The sequence below is a fragment of the Typha angustifolia genome, chromosome 4 (assembly GCF_048772165.1).
Source record: "Typha angustifolia cultivar Huaian chromosome 4, ASM4877216v1, whole genome shotgun sequence".
Classification (NCBI taxonomy): domain Eukaryota; kingdom Viridiplantae; phylum Streptophyta; class Magnoliopsida; order Poales; family Typhaceae; genus Typha; species Typha angustifolia.
This window is the reverse complement of record NC_133242.1, coordinates 2,765,691-2,783,138: the sequence shown is the minus strand read 5'-3', so window position 1 is coordinate 2,783,138 and position 17,448 is coordinate 2,765,691. Positions and strand designations below refer to the sequence as shown.

Sequence of the window (17,448 nt, the reverse complement as noted above, 5' to 3'; positions counted from 1 at the left end):
TAGAATTCCACGGTTTGATTTGAAAAAGTTATGGACTTGAAGAGGAAGAAGGTTTGCTAGTTTACAACATACCCAGTTCGTAATTTCAAGATTCAAGACATAATCTTGGAGTTGGGTTTCACTTCCTTCCTCCTCTGGTCTTCCTCTTCAAGCTTGCTGCTTTTAAGGTGGAATGCCGTTACTTTTTGTGTAGGTTTCTAAAGGTAGACCGAATTTGTTTGCAGTAATAGGTAAAGGAGCTTTTGCAAGTTAATCTTTTTGCCAAAAAGTTTTGGTCCAAAAGCCAAGAAACCAGCCCAAAAGGTAAATTGAGTTCACAGCATTTCTTTTAATTCTCTTCTCTAGGCTTTGCCTTCAAAGTATTGAACTTTGTGGTATAGGAGACTGTTCTCACTCCAACCTCCTCCTAGTATGTCAAGATGTTTGAAGCAAGATTGTATTGGTTCTTTCTCATGGTTATTTCCATCTACTTCGTTCACGTAGAAGCTTTTCAGATTCCGCTAGGTTCCAAGCTCCTGGTGGAAAAACATGAATGGTGGACATCCTCAAATGGGAATTTTGCATTAGGGTTCTTCAATAATTCTGATCGGCCTTACCAATATAGCACTGGAATTCGTTTCAATTCGGGCTTAATCCCCTCGAACGAGCAAGCTCTGGTTTGGGTTGCAGGTGCTGGAATATCTGTTGGGTGTAAGTCATATCTTCACCTTACAGATTCTGGAGAGCTTCTTCTCTTTGACTCTTCTAAAGGAGTTGTTGTTTGGAGCAGCGACACTTGCAACTCATCTGTGTCTTTTGCTAGTCTCCTTGATGATGGAAATTTTGTTCTCTTCGGTCAAGACCAGGATATTGTTTGGCAAAGCTTCAAGACTCCATCTGATACACTTCTCCCAGGTCAGAACTTAACGTCGTTGCAGTCCCTTCGATCTGCCAATGGGAATTCAGTCTCGAGTTGCTATAGTCTCACTATGGATACTTTTGGCCAGCTGAAACTTAGGTGGGAGAATAATGTCACTTACTGGAGGACTGAAGTAGCTTCAGTGCTGCCGATAATTTCTGCTGTATTTACAAAAGAAGGATCATTTCAACTTCTTGATGCTATGTCAAGGCAAGTATGGTCAGTGTATGGTGACGATCATAAAGATTCTAATGTCAGATTCCGGTTTCTTAGAATGGATTCAGATGGGAATCTCCGGATGTATTCATGGGCTAAATCTTCCAAATCATGGAGACGGGCATGGCAAGCTGTAGCTAACCAATGTGATGTATTTGCCACTTGTGGCTCTTCTGGAGTTTGTATGCTCACCTCATCTGGTAATACCACTTGCAAATGTCCTTTTGGATCAAGCCCCAACACAAGCTATAACTGTTTGGCTCCATACAATGACGATTGCAAATCTGGAACATCTATGCTTATGCTTAAGCATACATTCTTATATGGAATTTATCCACCGGAAGATTCTTTGATTCAGTCCAGTGCTGAGAAGTGCAGGAGTTCATGTCTGCAAGACCCTAAGTGTACTGCAGTTACTGTAACCAATGATGGTGAAGCTCAGTGTCGAATTAAGAAGACCCGGTTCATAACTGGTCATGAGCAACCCTCCTTATCATCAGTGTCTTTTGTGAAGATCTGTTTAGATCCAGTTGCTGTTGCACTTCCTGTAAAGGTCCATCCTCCATCTTCCCCTTCTTCTGCTCCTTTACATAGAAGGTCAAATATATTCTACATAATATCTATCTTTGGGCCAGCTTCTGGCACCCTTGTTGCAATTCTGATGATCCAACTTATTATATTCCTTTATTTCATAAAGAAAAGAAGAAGAATTAGGCGCACAAGAACTGCAAAATGTCCATTTCAATGTTCAGTTGGTTTAGTTGCATTATCATATTCTGAACTGAAGGATATAACCAGTAACTTCAAGCACCAGCTTGGACAGAATCTATTCAAAGGTGTGCTCCGTACAAACCAGGTTGTTGTGGTAAAGGAGTTGAATCTTGTTACAGAGAATGGGGAAAATTTAGATGAGAAGCAGTTCAGGTCTTGGGTTGGAGTTTTAGGATGCATTCACCACAAGAATTTAGTCAAGTTGGAGGGTTACTGTTGCAACTCTAGTCAAAGGTTTTTGGTGTATGAGTTTCATAAAAATGCTTCAGTTGATAGATGGATTAAAGAACCAAAGCTTAGCAAGAGGTTTACATGGAAAAAACGGATGGAGATATGCATTGGAGTGGCAAAAGCAATTTCTTATTTGCACTCTGGCTGTAGAGAGTTTGTTTGCCATGGGAACTTAAGATGGGAGAATGTGCTTTTGGATGAAGAACTAGAAGCAAAGGTCAGTTACTTTGGTCTGACAAGGTTTGGTGGAAAGACAAGCCCAACTGGCGAAGGGGCTGAAGTTGATGTGGCCATGTTTGGGGAGATGATTTTGACAATGGTAACTGGATGCCAGGATCAGGCTGATCTATTTAGCTGGGCTTATACAGAGTGGGTGGAAGGACATGGTTTGAGGGTGGTGGATTCAAGGATTGGAGGAAAATTTGATGGAGAAGAGGTGGAACGAATGTTGAGGATATCATTTTGGTGTCTTCAAACTGATACACAACGAAGACCCTCAATGGGGGAAGTACTGAAGGTCTTAGAAGGCACTCTATCCGTTGATCCGCCGCCACCTCTGTACCCTTCCTTGGATCCCTGAGGGAAATCACATATAAAATATATCCTATCCTTATTTTATATTTCAGTTGTTGTGGCAGAAATGGAATCCATAACTCAGAAATGAGAGCTTCATTTTAACTGCTCTTAGAATCCATAGCTTGTGATTAGGATTCTTTATCTTAGAAGCTAAAACTGCTTTATTTTTGTAAAAGAAAAAAATCGATGGAAACGAAGACCCGGTGGTTGATAATAGTGTTCATGTAATAGTGATCGATAAGGTTATGTCAGATTCAGCACAGTAACTTCTGAGCAGCTAACTGTGAATACACGGGAGTATTTTTGTAATATACTTTGTTGCTTCTGACTTTTGAAGTTCTATGTATACCATGACATCTTAATAATAAAGTTTTCAGATTGGCTAATTTGTTCAGTTTGGCTTCTTTTTTCTCAGAATTCCTTTAAACATCTAACTTAATTTTCTTGATAATATCCTTATCAGCAGCTATCATATTTGCAGGAATTTGGTCAATATCACGTATTCAGGTTCATATCTTGAGCTCTTCTTCTTGTCTTTCTCAATGAAGTTTACTAACGGCATATCTAAATTCTCTTGTGCGGGTTTACCATTTTATTATTAATAGTGTTATTTTGTTTAGTACTCTTGGTACAAGTTGTTTAGGACTTTTCCATATATGTTCATAAAAACGGCTTACTAATTTATCATTTCCTATGCACTAGTTCAAGAGGCAGAACTGACTATATTTTTTGTATCATCATCATCTGATCTTTCAATCTCTCTCTCTCTCCCTTATTAAAGTTTAAGTTGTAACATGCATCTGCAGACAAATTTGATACTTTGATGCTGTGAATGCAGGATGAACTATTGTAAGTAGCTGTTCTAATCAAGAGAGGTATGTCCTATCACACTAATTTTTTTATCAGCTCTTAATGTCTGAGATATCTCCATTATTTTTTTCTTTTGTGATCTTTTACATTTACTCGTACCTATTATCAGGAAAGTATTCCTATGAAGTATTACGCTCTTGTGTCCCGTAAATAAGTTGAAATGCATGTAGCTTAGTGTTTTTGTTTTAACATTGGCTAAATCAGATTTGTTAAACATCGTGTGTTTGAAATCTAGCAGAAGGAATAAGCAAACATGTGCATATAGTTATTTTACCGACATTTTACACCTAACACAACGAGATCGACATCTCCGAAAGAGTTCAAAAAGAATGAAACAAGATGGATAACCAAGAACTACTTGTTCAGGTAGCTACAATTAGTATTGTGTTCAAGTGAGAAACGACTAAGATGATCAGGAAATTATGTTATCATCAACTTGAAATGACACATCACCTACTTCTCAACCATCAATATGCAGGAGCATTTGGACATATTTTTGAACAAGCTAACATCAAGGGACAGCCTCTGAGTCTGGTTTGCAACAACTTGGAGAGTGAAATATACTGGGAACAAGTTAAGACTCAGTATGAGATTATTTTGCTATGGCCGATTCACCATAATTTAAAGTACTTGGAAAAAGAAATAGTTTAATTTTTCTTTTTCTTTAGATAAGGTTGTTATTTAAACAACGAACCAACTCCTAACCTCTCAGCATCAAGTCTTCAATGATTTTGGTACTCTGGCTCTAGGTTTTCATAGAAAATGATAGGATTTCTGGTAGGATTTCACTATCAAAATCTTTCGACCTTGCTGCGTACATTATTGACAGTCCAAACTACCATAGATGCTCAGACATAAGGAAAAGGAGAAAAATCTAAGAACAAAGGCCAAGTAGGTTGGAAAGTTGAGTATTTACCAGAACTCTAATGGATCTATCTGAGCTTTATGTTAGTTAGTCACTTATAATCACTTACCTATGGATCCATGCATCCATCACTACATATGAATCTGCATTAAAAAATGGCAGATAGACTACTAATATGCATGAATGAATGCAAAGGGATGCTCTTGGTGACCTCAGTGCTAATTAAAACTCTTTGAATCATTTCAAGGAGCAGATATGACAAGCTAAGTTGTACAAAATTCCTAACCCCATTTGGGTGGACCCTCTGCTTTATGATATGCCTCTCTATTTAAGTTAAGCAGATCAATAAAAAGCACTGATCATGCAAAGCCTTTTGGACTAGCATCTATCTTGGTGGTGAGTCTTAATCTTTGTCCATCACACTATTCCTAATGATTAATCTCTCCTCTCAGAAGCTGTCTTTGATCAGAAACAGAACAATGTAACTACCAACTCAACTCCAATGGTACAAAAATGATGGTTTTCATGTGTGAAATAAGTTCTGGGAAGAAATATTAGGGCATGTTGTTAGTGAGTTTACTGTTCTTATTACTTCAAAAACACTCTTATATATAAAGATCGTTAACGGATATCTTAGAAGAAAAGAACAAATAGCAATTTTGGTGCGACAAAAATAAAACACAGAAGTCGAATGATAAATACTCATACGATGAGTTGTTAATAATATTAAAAGTAAAATATATTTGATATGTTCCTTAATAATTTTCCTTAAATTTTAATGCTTGATGCTCAAATGACATTAGAGAGACCTATGCCAGTATAATAGGCTTGAACAAAGGCATTAAAGCAGCAAGATGCCTTCAAGATTGGCCAGTGACGCAGTTAACAATTTGCCCCACTAGTAGGGATCTGTTTGTATTTATTTTTTAATTGGGTATAATAAAGTAAGAAGGTTAGGTCAAATGCCTACATTGTAGGATTTCATGAAATTTGTCTTTGTTGCCTCTTCGACAAAGGTTCTAGTTCAATAGAATATTCTAGACCCTATTATATTTTTACCAATTTATGATTCAGACCCTATATTTCCAGTATTTACATGCCGACACGCATGATTTGGGTTTTATTCTGAAAAAGAAAATCCTATCTGACGGAGATATCCAAAAATAGAATATTCCATGGAAGACAAATTTGATTTTCAAAGGATTAATTACACTTAGCCCCTCTGAAATATCATTATTTTCTATAATTTTTTCTAAACTTTATTCAAAGATCAGAGAGTATATATAGTTATTCCTTCGTTTTTTTTTGGTCAAGGGGTTTATTTGGATACTTTTTTTTAGTTAAAAAGATCTTTGTGGATAATAAAAACAATTATGGGGTGTATATGAAAAATAGTGATAGTGTAATTTTTTTTTTCAAAAGGACCTTTTTATAATTTCTTTAAGGGAATTTCAACTTAGTTATTTTTTTAGGATAAAGCCCAAAATATGGGGCTCGAACTGTAAATTGTAAGTGAGCACAAGGGTAAGGGTAGGGTGTAAAATATAAATATCAAAAAATGTATTTAAAACACTCTATCTTTTACCTTTATTATTATGCATAACCTACATGTATTAATATTTATCAATCTCATTAGGTTTCTTACCAGGGTAAAATAACATTAACACTCTTGAATAAGTCATTTTAGGTTAAAGTAAAACGAGAGGTATTATAGATACTTTAATTTTATTTTTTAAAATAATATAATATCATTTATTATAATAGTTGCTCTTACGGTAAACTTAACTTATATTGGGTATTAAAAGGAAAATGCAGGAGTCGAATAATAAATATTTATAATGTGCGAATAATAATAGAAGTAAAAGTTATAGTGTTTTAAATAAATTTCTCTGTAAAATTTTGTGTGATCTTTTAGAAGATATGGAGTCATTAGAAGAGAGAGGAACAGAGAGTAAGTTTTAGGGTTTTGTGGGCTACTCCCCTAGAAAGAGGATATTATGTGAAGCCCATGATGCAAATAACATCCTATTTACCATGAGGCCCAGCCCAAAATAAGGATTTAGGTTATGGATCTTAAGTAGGGGTGAAAACGGATCGAATACAGATCGGATAGTGCTCAACCTATATCCGGATCCATATTATTAGTCCGGAGTACCGGATACGAATTCAGATACGGATAGCAAAATTTAAAACCATATCCTAATTAAAGTAAACGGATACGGGTAATTTTCGGATACGGAGTACCGGATACCAGGTGACTTCTAATTTATGTGGGTGCTATATATGAATGCTCGTTAAATTTCTTTTAGAGATAATGATTTTGTTGAACAAAATTACTAGCTTTGAATGATGCTTGATGCTTGATGCTTATAGTAAATAAAAGCTTATTGTGTAAATCACTTATCCATTCATCAATTTGTATATATATTTTTTCTTCGTACATAGAAAAGGCGATCTATATTAAATAAAATCACTAACTTATATAACAATTTTTGCATACGTGTATAAATCATCTCATATTACATTCACGACGACTAAAAGATCACATAATCCAATAAATAAATTTATAACACACTTTTAAATATTTGACGAGCATATTTGAAATAGTAAAAACATTGAGTTTCAATACCTTCTTATTGCTTATTAGCGGGTTGAAATCTAATTTGTGATGAAATTAAAAATAAGTTGTGAAAAAATTAAAAATAATGCAGCATCATTTCCTACTTCCATATAGTTAGGATTAAATTATTAATATATAAGCATGTTTAGCATTGTGCTATTAAAAGATCAAAATTTCTCCCTATTTATATATCAGGGTGGCACTTGCACTCCAAAACCTAATCTCGATTAATATTAATACCTTGTATTAGGAATCACTTTAAAAATAGAATATAGACCTATAATTAGATATAAAATATGTGATAGATAGAAAGTAGTAGTAAACTAGAAACAAGGTACAATTTGGTAAATAAGAATATAAATAAATAAATAAAATTTACATCATTGACACTACCGACACCCAAGGAAGACTACATTATTTCCTCAACCACCTCATTATTTAAGCCTACAAATACTTTATATACATATATATATATATTGGCATGGCGTGATGGAATGGTATATCTTATTGTTTAGTTATCTTTTAATCATAGAATTATAATGTTCTTCGTGAGATTAGCGATTAAATTATTCGTCTATGTTGGTTTCTCAAATATATTTAGTATTGTCATGACGCATAAACAAATAAAAGAACTAAATATACTCAACATTATTTAATTGAGAAATATTAATAACAACCATTGCTACCATTGTGAAGAGCAACTAAAATCATGGAAGCTTTACTCCAACGTCTCCCATACCTGTGCATATGAATTCCCTCCATTTTGGTTGGCTGCCATTTTGATTGGCTGCCATTTTGATTGCTTCTCGTATCCTCTCTTATGGCAGAAATGATGGTTTTTTACGTGTAACTTTTTTTCCCCATCTATCTCACGGTGTTTAGGGTTGTTAAAATAATCGAGCAGCCTTGAGCTTTGTTCGAAAATAAGTTGAGCTGAGCTTAATCTTAAAATTTAGGTTTGAAATTAAAAAAATTCGACCCAAGCTTGATCTCAAGCCGGCTCGATCAAGTTGGCTTGGTGAGGCTCGATGTATATATATAATATGAGCAATATGAGCTATTAGAATGGCTAGGTTTCTCTCTCTTTATAGTTAAATTATATTTTATTTTAAGTTTGATTTAAGCATAAATCATTTTAATTTTGTTTAGACTCGAAAATAATTGATAAAACTTAAAATTACTAAATGAGCAGCTTTTTTAAATTCGAGCTTAACTCGAGTTCAAAATATGCTCGAATTAAAATAATTTTAATTCAAACTTAATTACAGCAGAGCTATTAGAGAGTTTCGAATGTATACGATACCGAGTTTCTTGGGACCCACTTTGTATACAACTTTTAGCCGCTAATATACTTAGCACTTTTTATAACTGCGGTGGTTCATTAATACAAAACTTATTTTTCTCCTTAAAAAAATAAAAAATAAAATATTAATTTTCAAAAAATAAAACTATTCTGCTTAATTTGCACTTCTAAACCACACGTTACAAAATCAAATACCAAGTCAAATTGTGCACATGAGTCAGGAGATACTGAGCTGGATTCCAATATTAAAAAAAAATGATAACAGCACCCATTGGATACCCCCCCTCTATTATTATATTTTATTTTCCAGTCCCTCCCTAACAATAACATCTACAGTGTGAAACTAAACCCTTTTAATATTTCTCTAGTAATTCTTCTTCTATCATCCAGAGATTGCCATCTTGGTCATGAAGGGAACATCTCAACTGATCAAATGTCTTATAATCATCAAATGCATGAGAAAAACAAAATATATACCATTAATTTTTATTTATTAAATCTCCTTCTTCTATATCCTGGAAGACATTTTTTTCTCTAATTTTCTCTACTATATCGATATTTTATTTATTTATTTATTTCACATTGTATATGTAAACAAATTTATTACAATATTTTTTGTAAGAAATTTGACCCGTTTATTTGAGTTAAAAAAAAAAACTAACTCCTTTTATTATATTATTATATGGATTCAACTACTCAATTATATAATGATTTAAATTAGAACCAGATCATCTTGCTATTAAAATTAATTAATCCCATCTTAACCCCTACCGGTTTGCACCAATTAGTTTTTGTGCCCATCTTATGTCGAGATCAGTAGTTAACACGTCAAGGCAGTCACAATGACCGAACTACCCCTCGCATCCAACAACCGATGTTAAAGGTGTCGGTGGCATCCGCCGTCACATATTTTAACGATAATTCTTAAAACCACCTCATAATTTGACACCCGCTCCCAGACCACACTGTAGCAAGCCACCCACCTCTTTTCAATAGGTCTGGGTCCCAACGTCTGGTCTTCTGTTATCCTTTTACCCCCTTTTTTTTTTACTTCTTCTTCGGATTCCGCTTCATTAGGCAGCGGATCGTCTGCATTATTGTCTGCAGGAAAATGATGGTAGCGTGCGCGGTAAGGTAGAAAAGCTTTTTAGATGCTTAATAAGTTAATTAAAAGCTAATACATTTTCCTCGTTAACATTCCTATAAAATCCGAACTCTATCGTTAACTTGTATGTTAGTATATTAATATAAGTTTAGAAATAGTGAAATTTAATATCAGTTTATCTCGTGTAAGTTGATTTGAATATGTTATAAAATACATGTCAGTGTATCAATCGTACGTATTTAATATTTTAATTATGTATATTTTAAATTTGATAATAATTTTTTTGATCGTGTGATTAATGAGTTATAATGTATTCAAATTTATTTACACTCAATTTAATCTATATTTATTAAAAAAAACCTTCTTAATTTATATAGTTGTCCATTAACTCAAAAAAAAGAAAAGAAAAACCGATATTTGGTGTGATAAAAATTATAAATTTGGCAAAAAGATTTCTTTGAAAAAATATTGGCATTAGAGTTTAAATTTATATATATTTTTACTATTGGGATTTCAGCGCATGTACCGTTTTAGGATTCATTCAGTGGGTGATGTGTAGCCGTGTAGGGGCTTCTCTATACGATCATTCCTGCAACCATTTCTGCAGGCAATCCGCTGGCCATATCTTCTTACAGTGTCGTCGGTGGAGTCAATCCCTCTTCTCTCTCCGCTGGCTGTAAGCTTCTTACAGCTCACACTCTCCATTTGTCTCTCTCTCTTCTCTCCTCTTCTCTTTTCGTCTCTCACTCCACTCCATCCTCTTCTCCTCCTCTTCTTCTTTTTAATAAATTTTACTCTCTCGAAAACGACGACCAAACCAAGGCACGTTGCCTTCTCGCTGGTAGCGCGTCGCTTTCTCTTCTCCCTCTTCTCCCCCCTTTTCTATCGCATTACCACAAGAAACCACTCTGGTACTTGCTCTCCATTGCCCTCTCTCTCTCCCTCCCTCCCTCTTTCTCTCTCTCTCTATCGAGTGGGAGTCGGCGCGATTCGGGATTGAGGTGATTTGGGTGTTGTTTTGGTTCAATCTGTAGGGATCTATTCCCAAAGTTGAGATCTTTGTAAATTTCGTTCCGTTGGTCTGGTGATAGGGTAAGGACCTCTGGATCGGGGGCAATGCAGTGCGTTTGCTGCTGATCTAGCTGAGATCTGAAGGTTTTCTTCACGTTCGGGGGGCTGAATAGGGGAGGAGCGTTTCTCCTTTGTCGTTTCCATGGAGGGCGAAGGCGAACCAGGGGTGAGTATAACTTTACTCTTCTCCAAACTGTAATCTTTCTGATTCGGTCTGTCCCTCCAAGCCTGAAATTTGTAGCGTAGATTTTGTGCCTTTTATGGTGTCTTTTGCAATGAATTTTGGATACACAGTATGTTGAACCTTGTGAATTGATTATTTATGGTGTATGAATGAAGAGATCTGCAAAGCACCCAAGTGGTCAGGTCTGTCAGATCTGTGGAGATGGTGTCGGCACCACCGCGGACGGCGACCTCTTTGTGGCCTGCAATGTCTGTGGGTTCCCTGTGTGTAGGCCGTGCTATGAGTATGAGCGCAAGGATGGGACACAGGCTTGCCCCCAGTGCAAGACCAAGTACAAGAGGCATAAAGGTGCGGACTTGGGTTCAAATTTGTAAGAATGTCTGAAAATTGTGATTTTGGAAGCGATCTCATTTTGATTTTTGTTGAATGTACAGGGAGTCCGCCCGTCCGTGGAGAGGAAGGGGAGGATGCAGATGCTGATGATGTCTCCAGTGACTTCAACTATCCGTCAGGAAACCAGGATCAGAAGCAGAAGATTGCTGAGAGAATGCTGACGTGGCGTATGAATACTGGGCAAGGCGAAGAAGGCCGCCCGAAGTATGATAGTGGGGAGATCCCTCGGGGTTATATCCCTTCTCTTACCCATAGCCAGGTATTGTTTCTGCATTCCAATTGATGAAATCATTATCTCAGTTTAGCTCTTATTATGTAAGTTAGTTTGATTATCGATAATAACATTGTTTTCATGAGTCAATTGTTGCAGATCTCAGGAGAATTGCCGGGCGCGTCACCTGATCATATGATGTCTCCTGGTGGAAATATTGGCGGGAAGCGAGTGCATCCACTTCCTTATGTGAATCACTCACGTATGCACGCTCATCTCTTGTTATGATCCCTAGTGCTCAGCACTTCAATATGATGTTTAATGCAGTTTCTAAGACTCGAAACTTTGTTTTCTTTTACTCTCCTTCACAGCAAATCCATCAAGAGAATTTTCTGGTAGTCTTGGAAATGTTGCCTGGAAAGAGAGGGTTGATGGCTGGAAAATGAAGCAGGATAAAAATGTGATGCCAATGACTAATGGCACCAGTCTAGCCCCATCTGAAGGCAGGGGAGTTGGTGATATTGATGCATCCACTGACTATAACATGGATGATGCGTTACTGTGAGTTCCTAAATAATGGATTCCTCTATTATATAATTTGATAGAAGATTTTTGTCTAATTAGTGTTAAGACCCCTTATAAGATGCAGTACATGGTGTGCATGCCATTGGACAGAAATCAGAAAAAGAATCAAACTTACAAGAACTTGAGAAGTCTAGGAAGCTAGTTCAGAATAACTAGGTTGCAAAAGTTAAGGTCATTGAAAATAGTCGTAGAATGCTTCCGTTATGTATATCTAATTTTGACAAGAATCCATTGTTGTTATTCAAAGTTGAGCATGCATTCATAACCATGATCTTTTGTTGCTTGATTATTACGTTACCTGTAACTTAATACCTTTCTTTTGTCAAATTCATTACTCTAAGCTCGAAAGATCTTTTATATGGCAAAAATATGTCTAGTAAATGATTCAGTTGAATGCATGTGACGTATCTGTTTAATAACAACTTCAAAACACATATTACATGCACATATCCAGACAGAAATTCTAGTTTCTCATGACCAATGCCAATAAGGCAGGTTGGCGACCATCCTGTAGTAAATCTAATATTTACTCAATGCTGCTAAGGTCATGACCTTTGAAGTGCAAGCTCGTCATGGAGATCCTTGTTTTTCATAAAATACACTAAAATATTTGTATTAGTGCTGTCAATCTGTATGATTCTTAATTGATCTTTTGAGCAAATTATGCTTTGATAATTTGTCTATCAAATAAAAGTTGTTCTTCTTCATGGTTTCTTGTGTAAACTGATAATTTCTGATCCTTTGAATTGCAGGAATGATGAAACTCGCCAGCCTCTTTCTAGGAAAGTGTCTATCCCCTCTTCCAGGATAAATCCATACAGGATGGTCATTGTTCTGCGGTTGGTTATCCTATGCATTTTCTTGCATTATCGTATCACAAATCCCGTGCGCAATGCCTTTCCTCTGTGGTTATTATCTGTCATATGTGAAATTTGGTTCGCTATATCCTGGATATTGGATCAGTTTCCTAAATGGTTCCCAGTGAATCGTGAAACCTATCTTGATAGACTGTCTTTAAGGTATTCTCTCTTTCAGCTTTTACAATGTAGCGATATTTATCTTTTCCACTCTGAAAATATAGGGATAAATCCTGGCACCAAGGCTTGGGTGCTTCTTTCTGTGTTTAATGCTATGTCATGTTCACTTGTATTAATAGGTATGACCGAGAAGGTGAACCATCTGAGTTAGCTGCTGTTGACATTTTTGTCAGTACTGTTGACCCTATGAAAGAGCCTCCTCTTGTCACTGCCAATACTGTGCTATCTATTCTTGCTGTGGATTATCCTGTGGACAAGGTCTCCTGCTATGTTTCTGATGATGGAGCTGCAATGCTGACATTTGAGGCGTTGTCTGAGACTTCAGAATTCGCTAGAAAATGGGTACCTTTCTGTAAGAAATATAGCATTGAGCCCCGAGCTCCAGAGTGGTACTTTGCTCAGAAAATTGATTACTTGAAAGATAAAGTGCAAACATCATTTGTTAAAGATCGTAGAGCCATGAAGGTATTATATGCTTTATCATCACAGTAGTTTGGTTTTTTCCCTTCTCTATTTGAGTACTGACAACTTTATGTACAATATAGAGAGAATATGAAGAATTTAAAGTTCGAGTTAATGGCCTCGTTGCTAAGGCTCAGAAAGTTCCTGAGGAGGGATGGATTATGCAAGATGGAACACCTTGGCCAGGAAATAATACCAGAGATCATCCTGGAATGATCCAGGTATGTATCTCTTTTTTGCAGATGGATTAGAGAAAGATAAACACGACAATATATGTGCAGTTTGTTCGCGAAGAAGTACTTTTAGATGCAAGAAATTCATATTGCTAAAGGAATCTTGATTATGTAGATTTCAAAATGATATGTAGGATATTTTTCCCCCAAGACATGAAATTTTCTCTCTCAACTTATGCCAACATTTGGCATCCTTTTTTCCCATCACTTATATTCCAGTTTGGATTTTCCCGACAAAAGCCAAAGAGTTATACTTAAATTAATCACCCATTTCTTCAGGTTTTCCTGGGCCATAGTGGAGGACTGGACAGTGAAGGTAACGAACTCCCACGTTTGGTATATGTATCTCGTGAGAAACGTCCTGGTTTCCAGCATCACAAGAAGGCTGGTGCAATGAATGCACTTGTAAGTAGTTTAACAGGGTAACTTGAAACTTCAAAAGAACTTCTTACTGTCTTGAATTTGATAACTGATGCACTGTTTCTCCCCACAGGTACGTGTCTCAGCTGTCCTCACAAATGGACCATATATGTTGAATCTTGACTGTGATCACTACATAAATAATAGTAAGGCTTTACGGGAAGCTATGTGCTTTCTTATGGATCCAAACCTTGGAAAGCAGGTTTGCTATGTACAATTTCCACAGAGATTTGATGGGATAGATAAGAATGATCGATATGCTAACAGGAATACAGTGTTCTTTGATGTAAGTGTGATTCATCATTGACCCTCTTGAAATTTCTTTTGTTTATCACGTTTGTGAAATTTTATTGTAATTCATTGGATATTCTATTGTCAAGTCACAGCAACGCTCTTTCCTCTTTCCTGATATTCTAATGCTATACAATAATGATAGATCAGTGATACTAACCCTAAGTTTGTTTGAAACTGTAGTAAGCCAGGGTTGAATTAAGAAATACTTGCTGCTTTTCCTAAGTCTCATTAGTAAATAGATCAGTGATGCTAACCCTAAGTTTGTTTTAAACTGTACTAAGCCAGGTTTGAATTAAGAATAGTTGCTGCTTTTCCTAAGCCTCATTAGTAAATATTATTTTGTTGCACTTACTTTAGTTCAAATTACTTGGAATATCCAAAGCCCTTTCAGTGATTTTCCTCTATTTTTCTGTTTGTTCTAGATTAACTTAAGAGGTCTCGATGGCATTCAAGGACCGGTTTATGTGGGAACAGGATGCGTATTCAACAGAACAGCTTTATATGGTTATGAACCCCCCATTAAGCAAAAGAAGAAGGGCAGTTTCCTCTCTTCATTGTGTGGTGGCTCTAGGAAGAAGACTACAAAATCAAGGAAAAAGAGTTCAGACAAGAAGAAATCAAGCAAGCATGTGGACAGTTCTGTACCAGTTTTCAATCTAGAAGATATAGAAGAGGGAGTAGAAGGTACCAACTACAAATGAACTGATATTCTAAAACTCTATAAGTCAAAAAGCACCGTGATAATTTACTTTATTTACACGATATGAAAATCAATTAGAGGAATATTTCTGCCACTTCTAGATGATTTAAGTAATTAAGTGTTTCTTCGCTCTAGCATTTTGTATAGCAATATATAGCTTTCATTACCTTGCTACTCTAACCTCTCCTTTTCTGTTCTTTTCCAATACCAGGTGCTGGATTTGATGATGAGAAGTCACTCCTCATGTCTCAGATGAGCTTAGAGAAGAGGTTTGGCCAGTCCAATGTCTTTGTTGCTTCTACTCTGATGGAAAATGGTGGAGTTCCTCAGTCAGCAACTCCTGAGTCTCTTTTGAAAGAAGCTATCCATGTCATCAGCTGCGGCTATGAGGATAAGTCTGAGTGGGGAAGTGAGGTATAGAAGCAGTTAATCACACCTCAACCTCTTCTCTCCAAACTGTTTCTTTGTGAATAACTACATATTTTGTACCATGAAAAGCAAACAATGCATTGTTTGTAGACTTCATAGTCTGAGGGAACTAAAGCTTAAAACTAATACTAGATAGATTAGAAGTGCTCTTATCTTGCAATGGAAGTTTGCAAGGTGAATAAAAGCTAAAAAAAACCTTATGTTGACTTTAGTATCTAATGGATATTTTTACCTGCAGATTGGATGGATTTATGGTTCTGTTACAGAAGATATTCTCACTGGGTTTAAGATGCATGCTCGAGGTTGGCGGTCAATATATTGCATGCCTAAGCTAGCAGCTTTCAAAGGATCTGCTCCCATTAACCTTTCGGATCGTCTAAACCAAGTGCTCCGATGGGCTCTTGGATCCGTAGAAATTCTTTTTAGCCGGCATTGCCCCATATGGTATGGCTATGGAGGGCGACTGAAGTTTCTGGAGAGATTTGCATATATCAATACCACCATTTACCCACTTACTGCAGTTCCTCTCGTTGTGTACTGTACATTGCCTGCTGTTTGTCTACTCACTGGAAAATTCATTATCCCTTCGGTAATTTACTTCTTAATATCTCTATCTAGGCATTAGGCATGTGCATACTTATGGAACTTGTAGTAGAATGCTGTTATGAATACATTTCTTTTCATCCATGATGTAGCCTTTCAGATGCCCTAGAGACAACATTTACACATGCATGTTACTGTTCTTCATAGTGATGCTCAGATGGGCCTTGTAATAGATGCACAATATAAATGCTTTCAGCTAATAATTTCTTTTCTGACTGCAGATCAGCAACTTTGCGAGTATCTGGTTCATTTCTCTCTTCCTTTCCATTTTTGCAACTGGTATCTTGGAGATGAGGTGGAGCGGTGTTGGTATTGACGAATGGTGGAGGAATGAGCAATTCTGGGTCATCGGAGGAGTCTCAGCCCATCTCTTTGCGGTCTTCCAGGGTCTTCTTAAGGTGCTTGCAGGTATTGACACCAACTTCACTGTTACTTCCAAAGCATCTGATGAGGACGGGGACTTTGCTGAGCTCTACATGTTCAAGTGGACTACTCTTCTCATTCCTCCAACCACTCTACTCATAATTAACCTTGTTGGCGTCGTTGCCGGTATCTCCTATGCCATCAACAGTGGATACCAATCATGGGGTCCACTTTTCGGGAAACTCTTCTTTGCCTTCTGGGTGATTGTCCACCTTTATCCCTTCCTCAAGGGTTTGATGGGTCGTCAGAACCGAACCCCTACTATCGTCGTTGTTTGGTCTATCCTTCTAGCTTCGATCTTTTCATTGTTGTGGGTTCGGATCGATCCATTCACCACCAGGGTGACAGGGCCAGATGTCCTTCAGTGTGGAATCAACTGTTAAGGAAGAAAAAGCTACTACAGAGGAAGAACACAAGATGTATTATAGATTATTGCACTGTGTGACTCTTATTTATGGTGATAATACATTTCTGAGGATCTTGTTTGTATTTCTGTTCATAGATAAGAAGTATCGTCTATCATCGATAACTTATCATATTCGTCGGACATGGCTAGAAATAGCAATGATTTTGTATTCTATCAATGAACAATAAATATTTTGGACAAGGACAATGTTGTTATCTCAACTGCATTAAAGCTTTTATTTTAGGACTCTGAATTGATTCAAGCTGCTCAATTTAATGTGTGTGAAAGCCTTTTAGGATATCTGTAGAAGCACAGCTCCAGGTTATCTTGTGCTCTTATTGTAAGCAATGAAACACCAGAAGCTATCATAGATAGCCTTAATACCATCATGACAGCCTTGATCAACAAAATAGTGTCCATTTTCTTCCTTGTTCACTAGATAAAGTTCCTTTTTCCTCAAGTTAAATATATAGTCATGGACTAAAAATCTAAAGTATTACTGAGATAATATTGCCCAATCTTACGAAATGAAATTCTTTTAT

At 36.5% G+C, this 17,448-nt stretch overlaps 2 protein-coding genes across 3 annotated transcripts; both read left to right on the top strand.

The window, feature by feature from the left end:
* Positions 1-30: 30 nt before the first annotated feature.
* On the top strand, positions 31-3,078 carry LOC140759087 (G-type lectin S-receptor-like serine/threonine-protein kinase SD3-1). Its single transcript, XM_073095559.1, has 3 exons — positions 31-51; positions 231-303; positions 484-3,078. The coding sequence occupies exons 1-3, from the start codon at positions 31-33 to the stop codon at positions 2,694-2,696; spliced, it is 2,307 nt and encodes a 768-aa protein (XP_072951660.1). The 3' UTR covers positions 2,697-3,078.
* Positions 3,079-10,184: 7,106 nt separating this feature from the next.
* LOC140758725 (probable cellulose synthase A catalytic subunit 8 [UDP-forming]) lies at positions 10,185-17,127 on the top strand. Of its 2 annotated transcripts, XM_073094993.1 has the most exons (15): positions 10,185-10,456; positions 10,547-10,692; positions 10,866-11,058; positions 11,145-11,362; positions 11,474-11,576; positions 11,686-11,875; positions 12,652-12,918; positions 13,056-13,401; positions 13,482-13,619; positions 13,911-14,036; positions 14,125-14,337; positions 14,768-15,029; positions 15,257-15,459; positions 15,713-16,063; positions 16,299-17,127. In XM_073094993.1, exons 2-15 carry the CDS (start codon positions 10,669-10,671, stop codon positions 16,881-16,883), a joined length of 3,219 nt encoding a protein of 1,072 aa, XP_072951094.1. In that variant the 5' UTR covers positions 10,185-10,456; positions 10,547-10,668; the 3' UTR covers positions 16,884-17,127. The 2 variants fall into 2 exon arrangements, with proteins under 2 accessions (XP_072951094.1, XP_072951095.1); XM_073094994.1 differs by having other exon boundaries at positions 10,185-10,692.
* Positions 17,128-17,448: the final 321 nt, after the last annotated feature.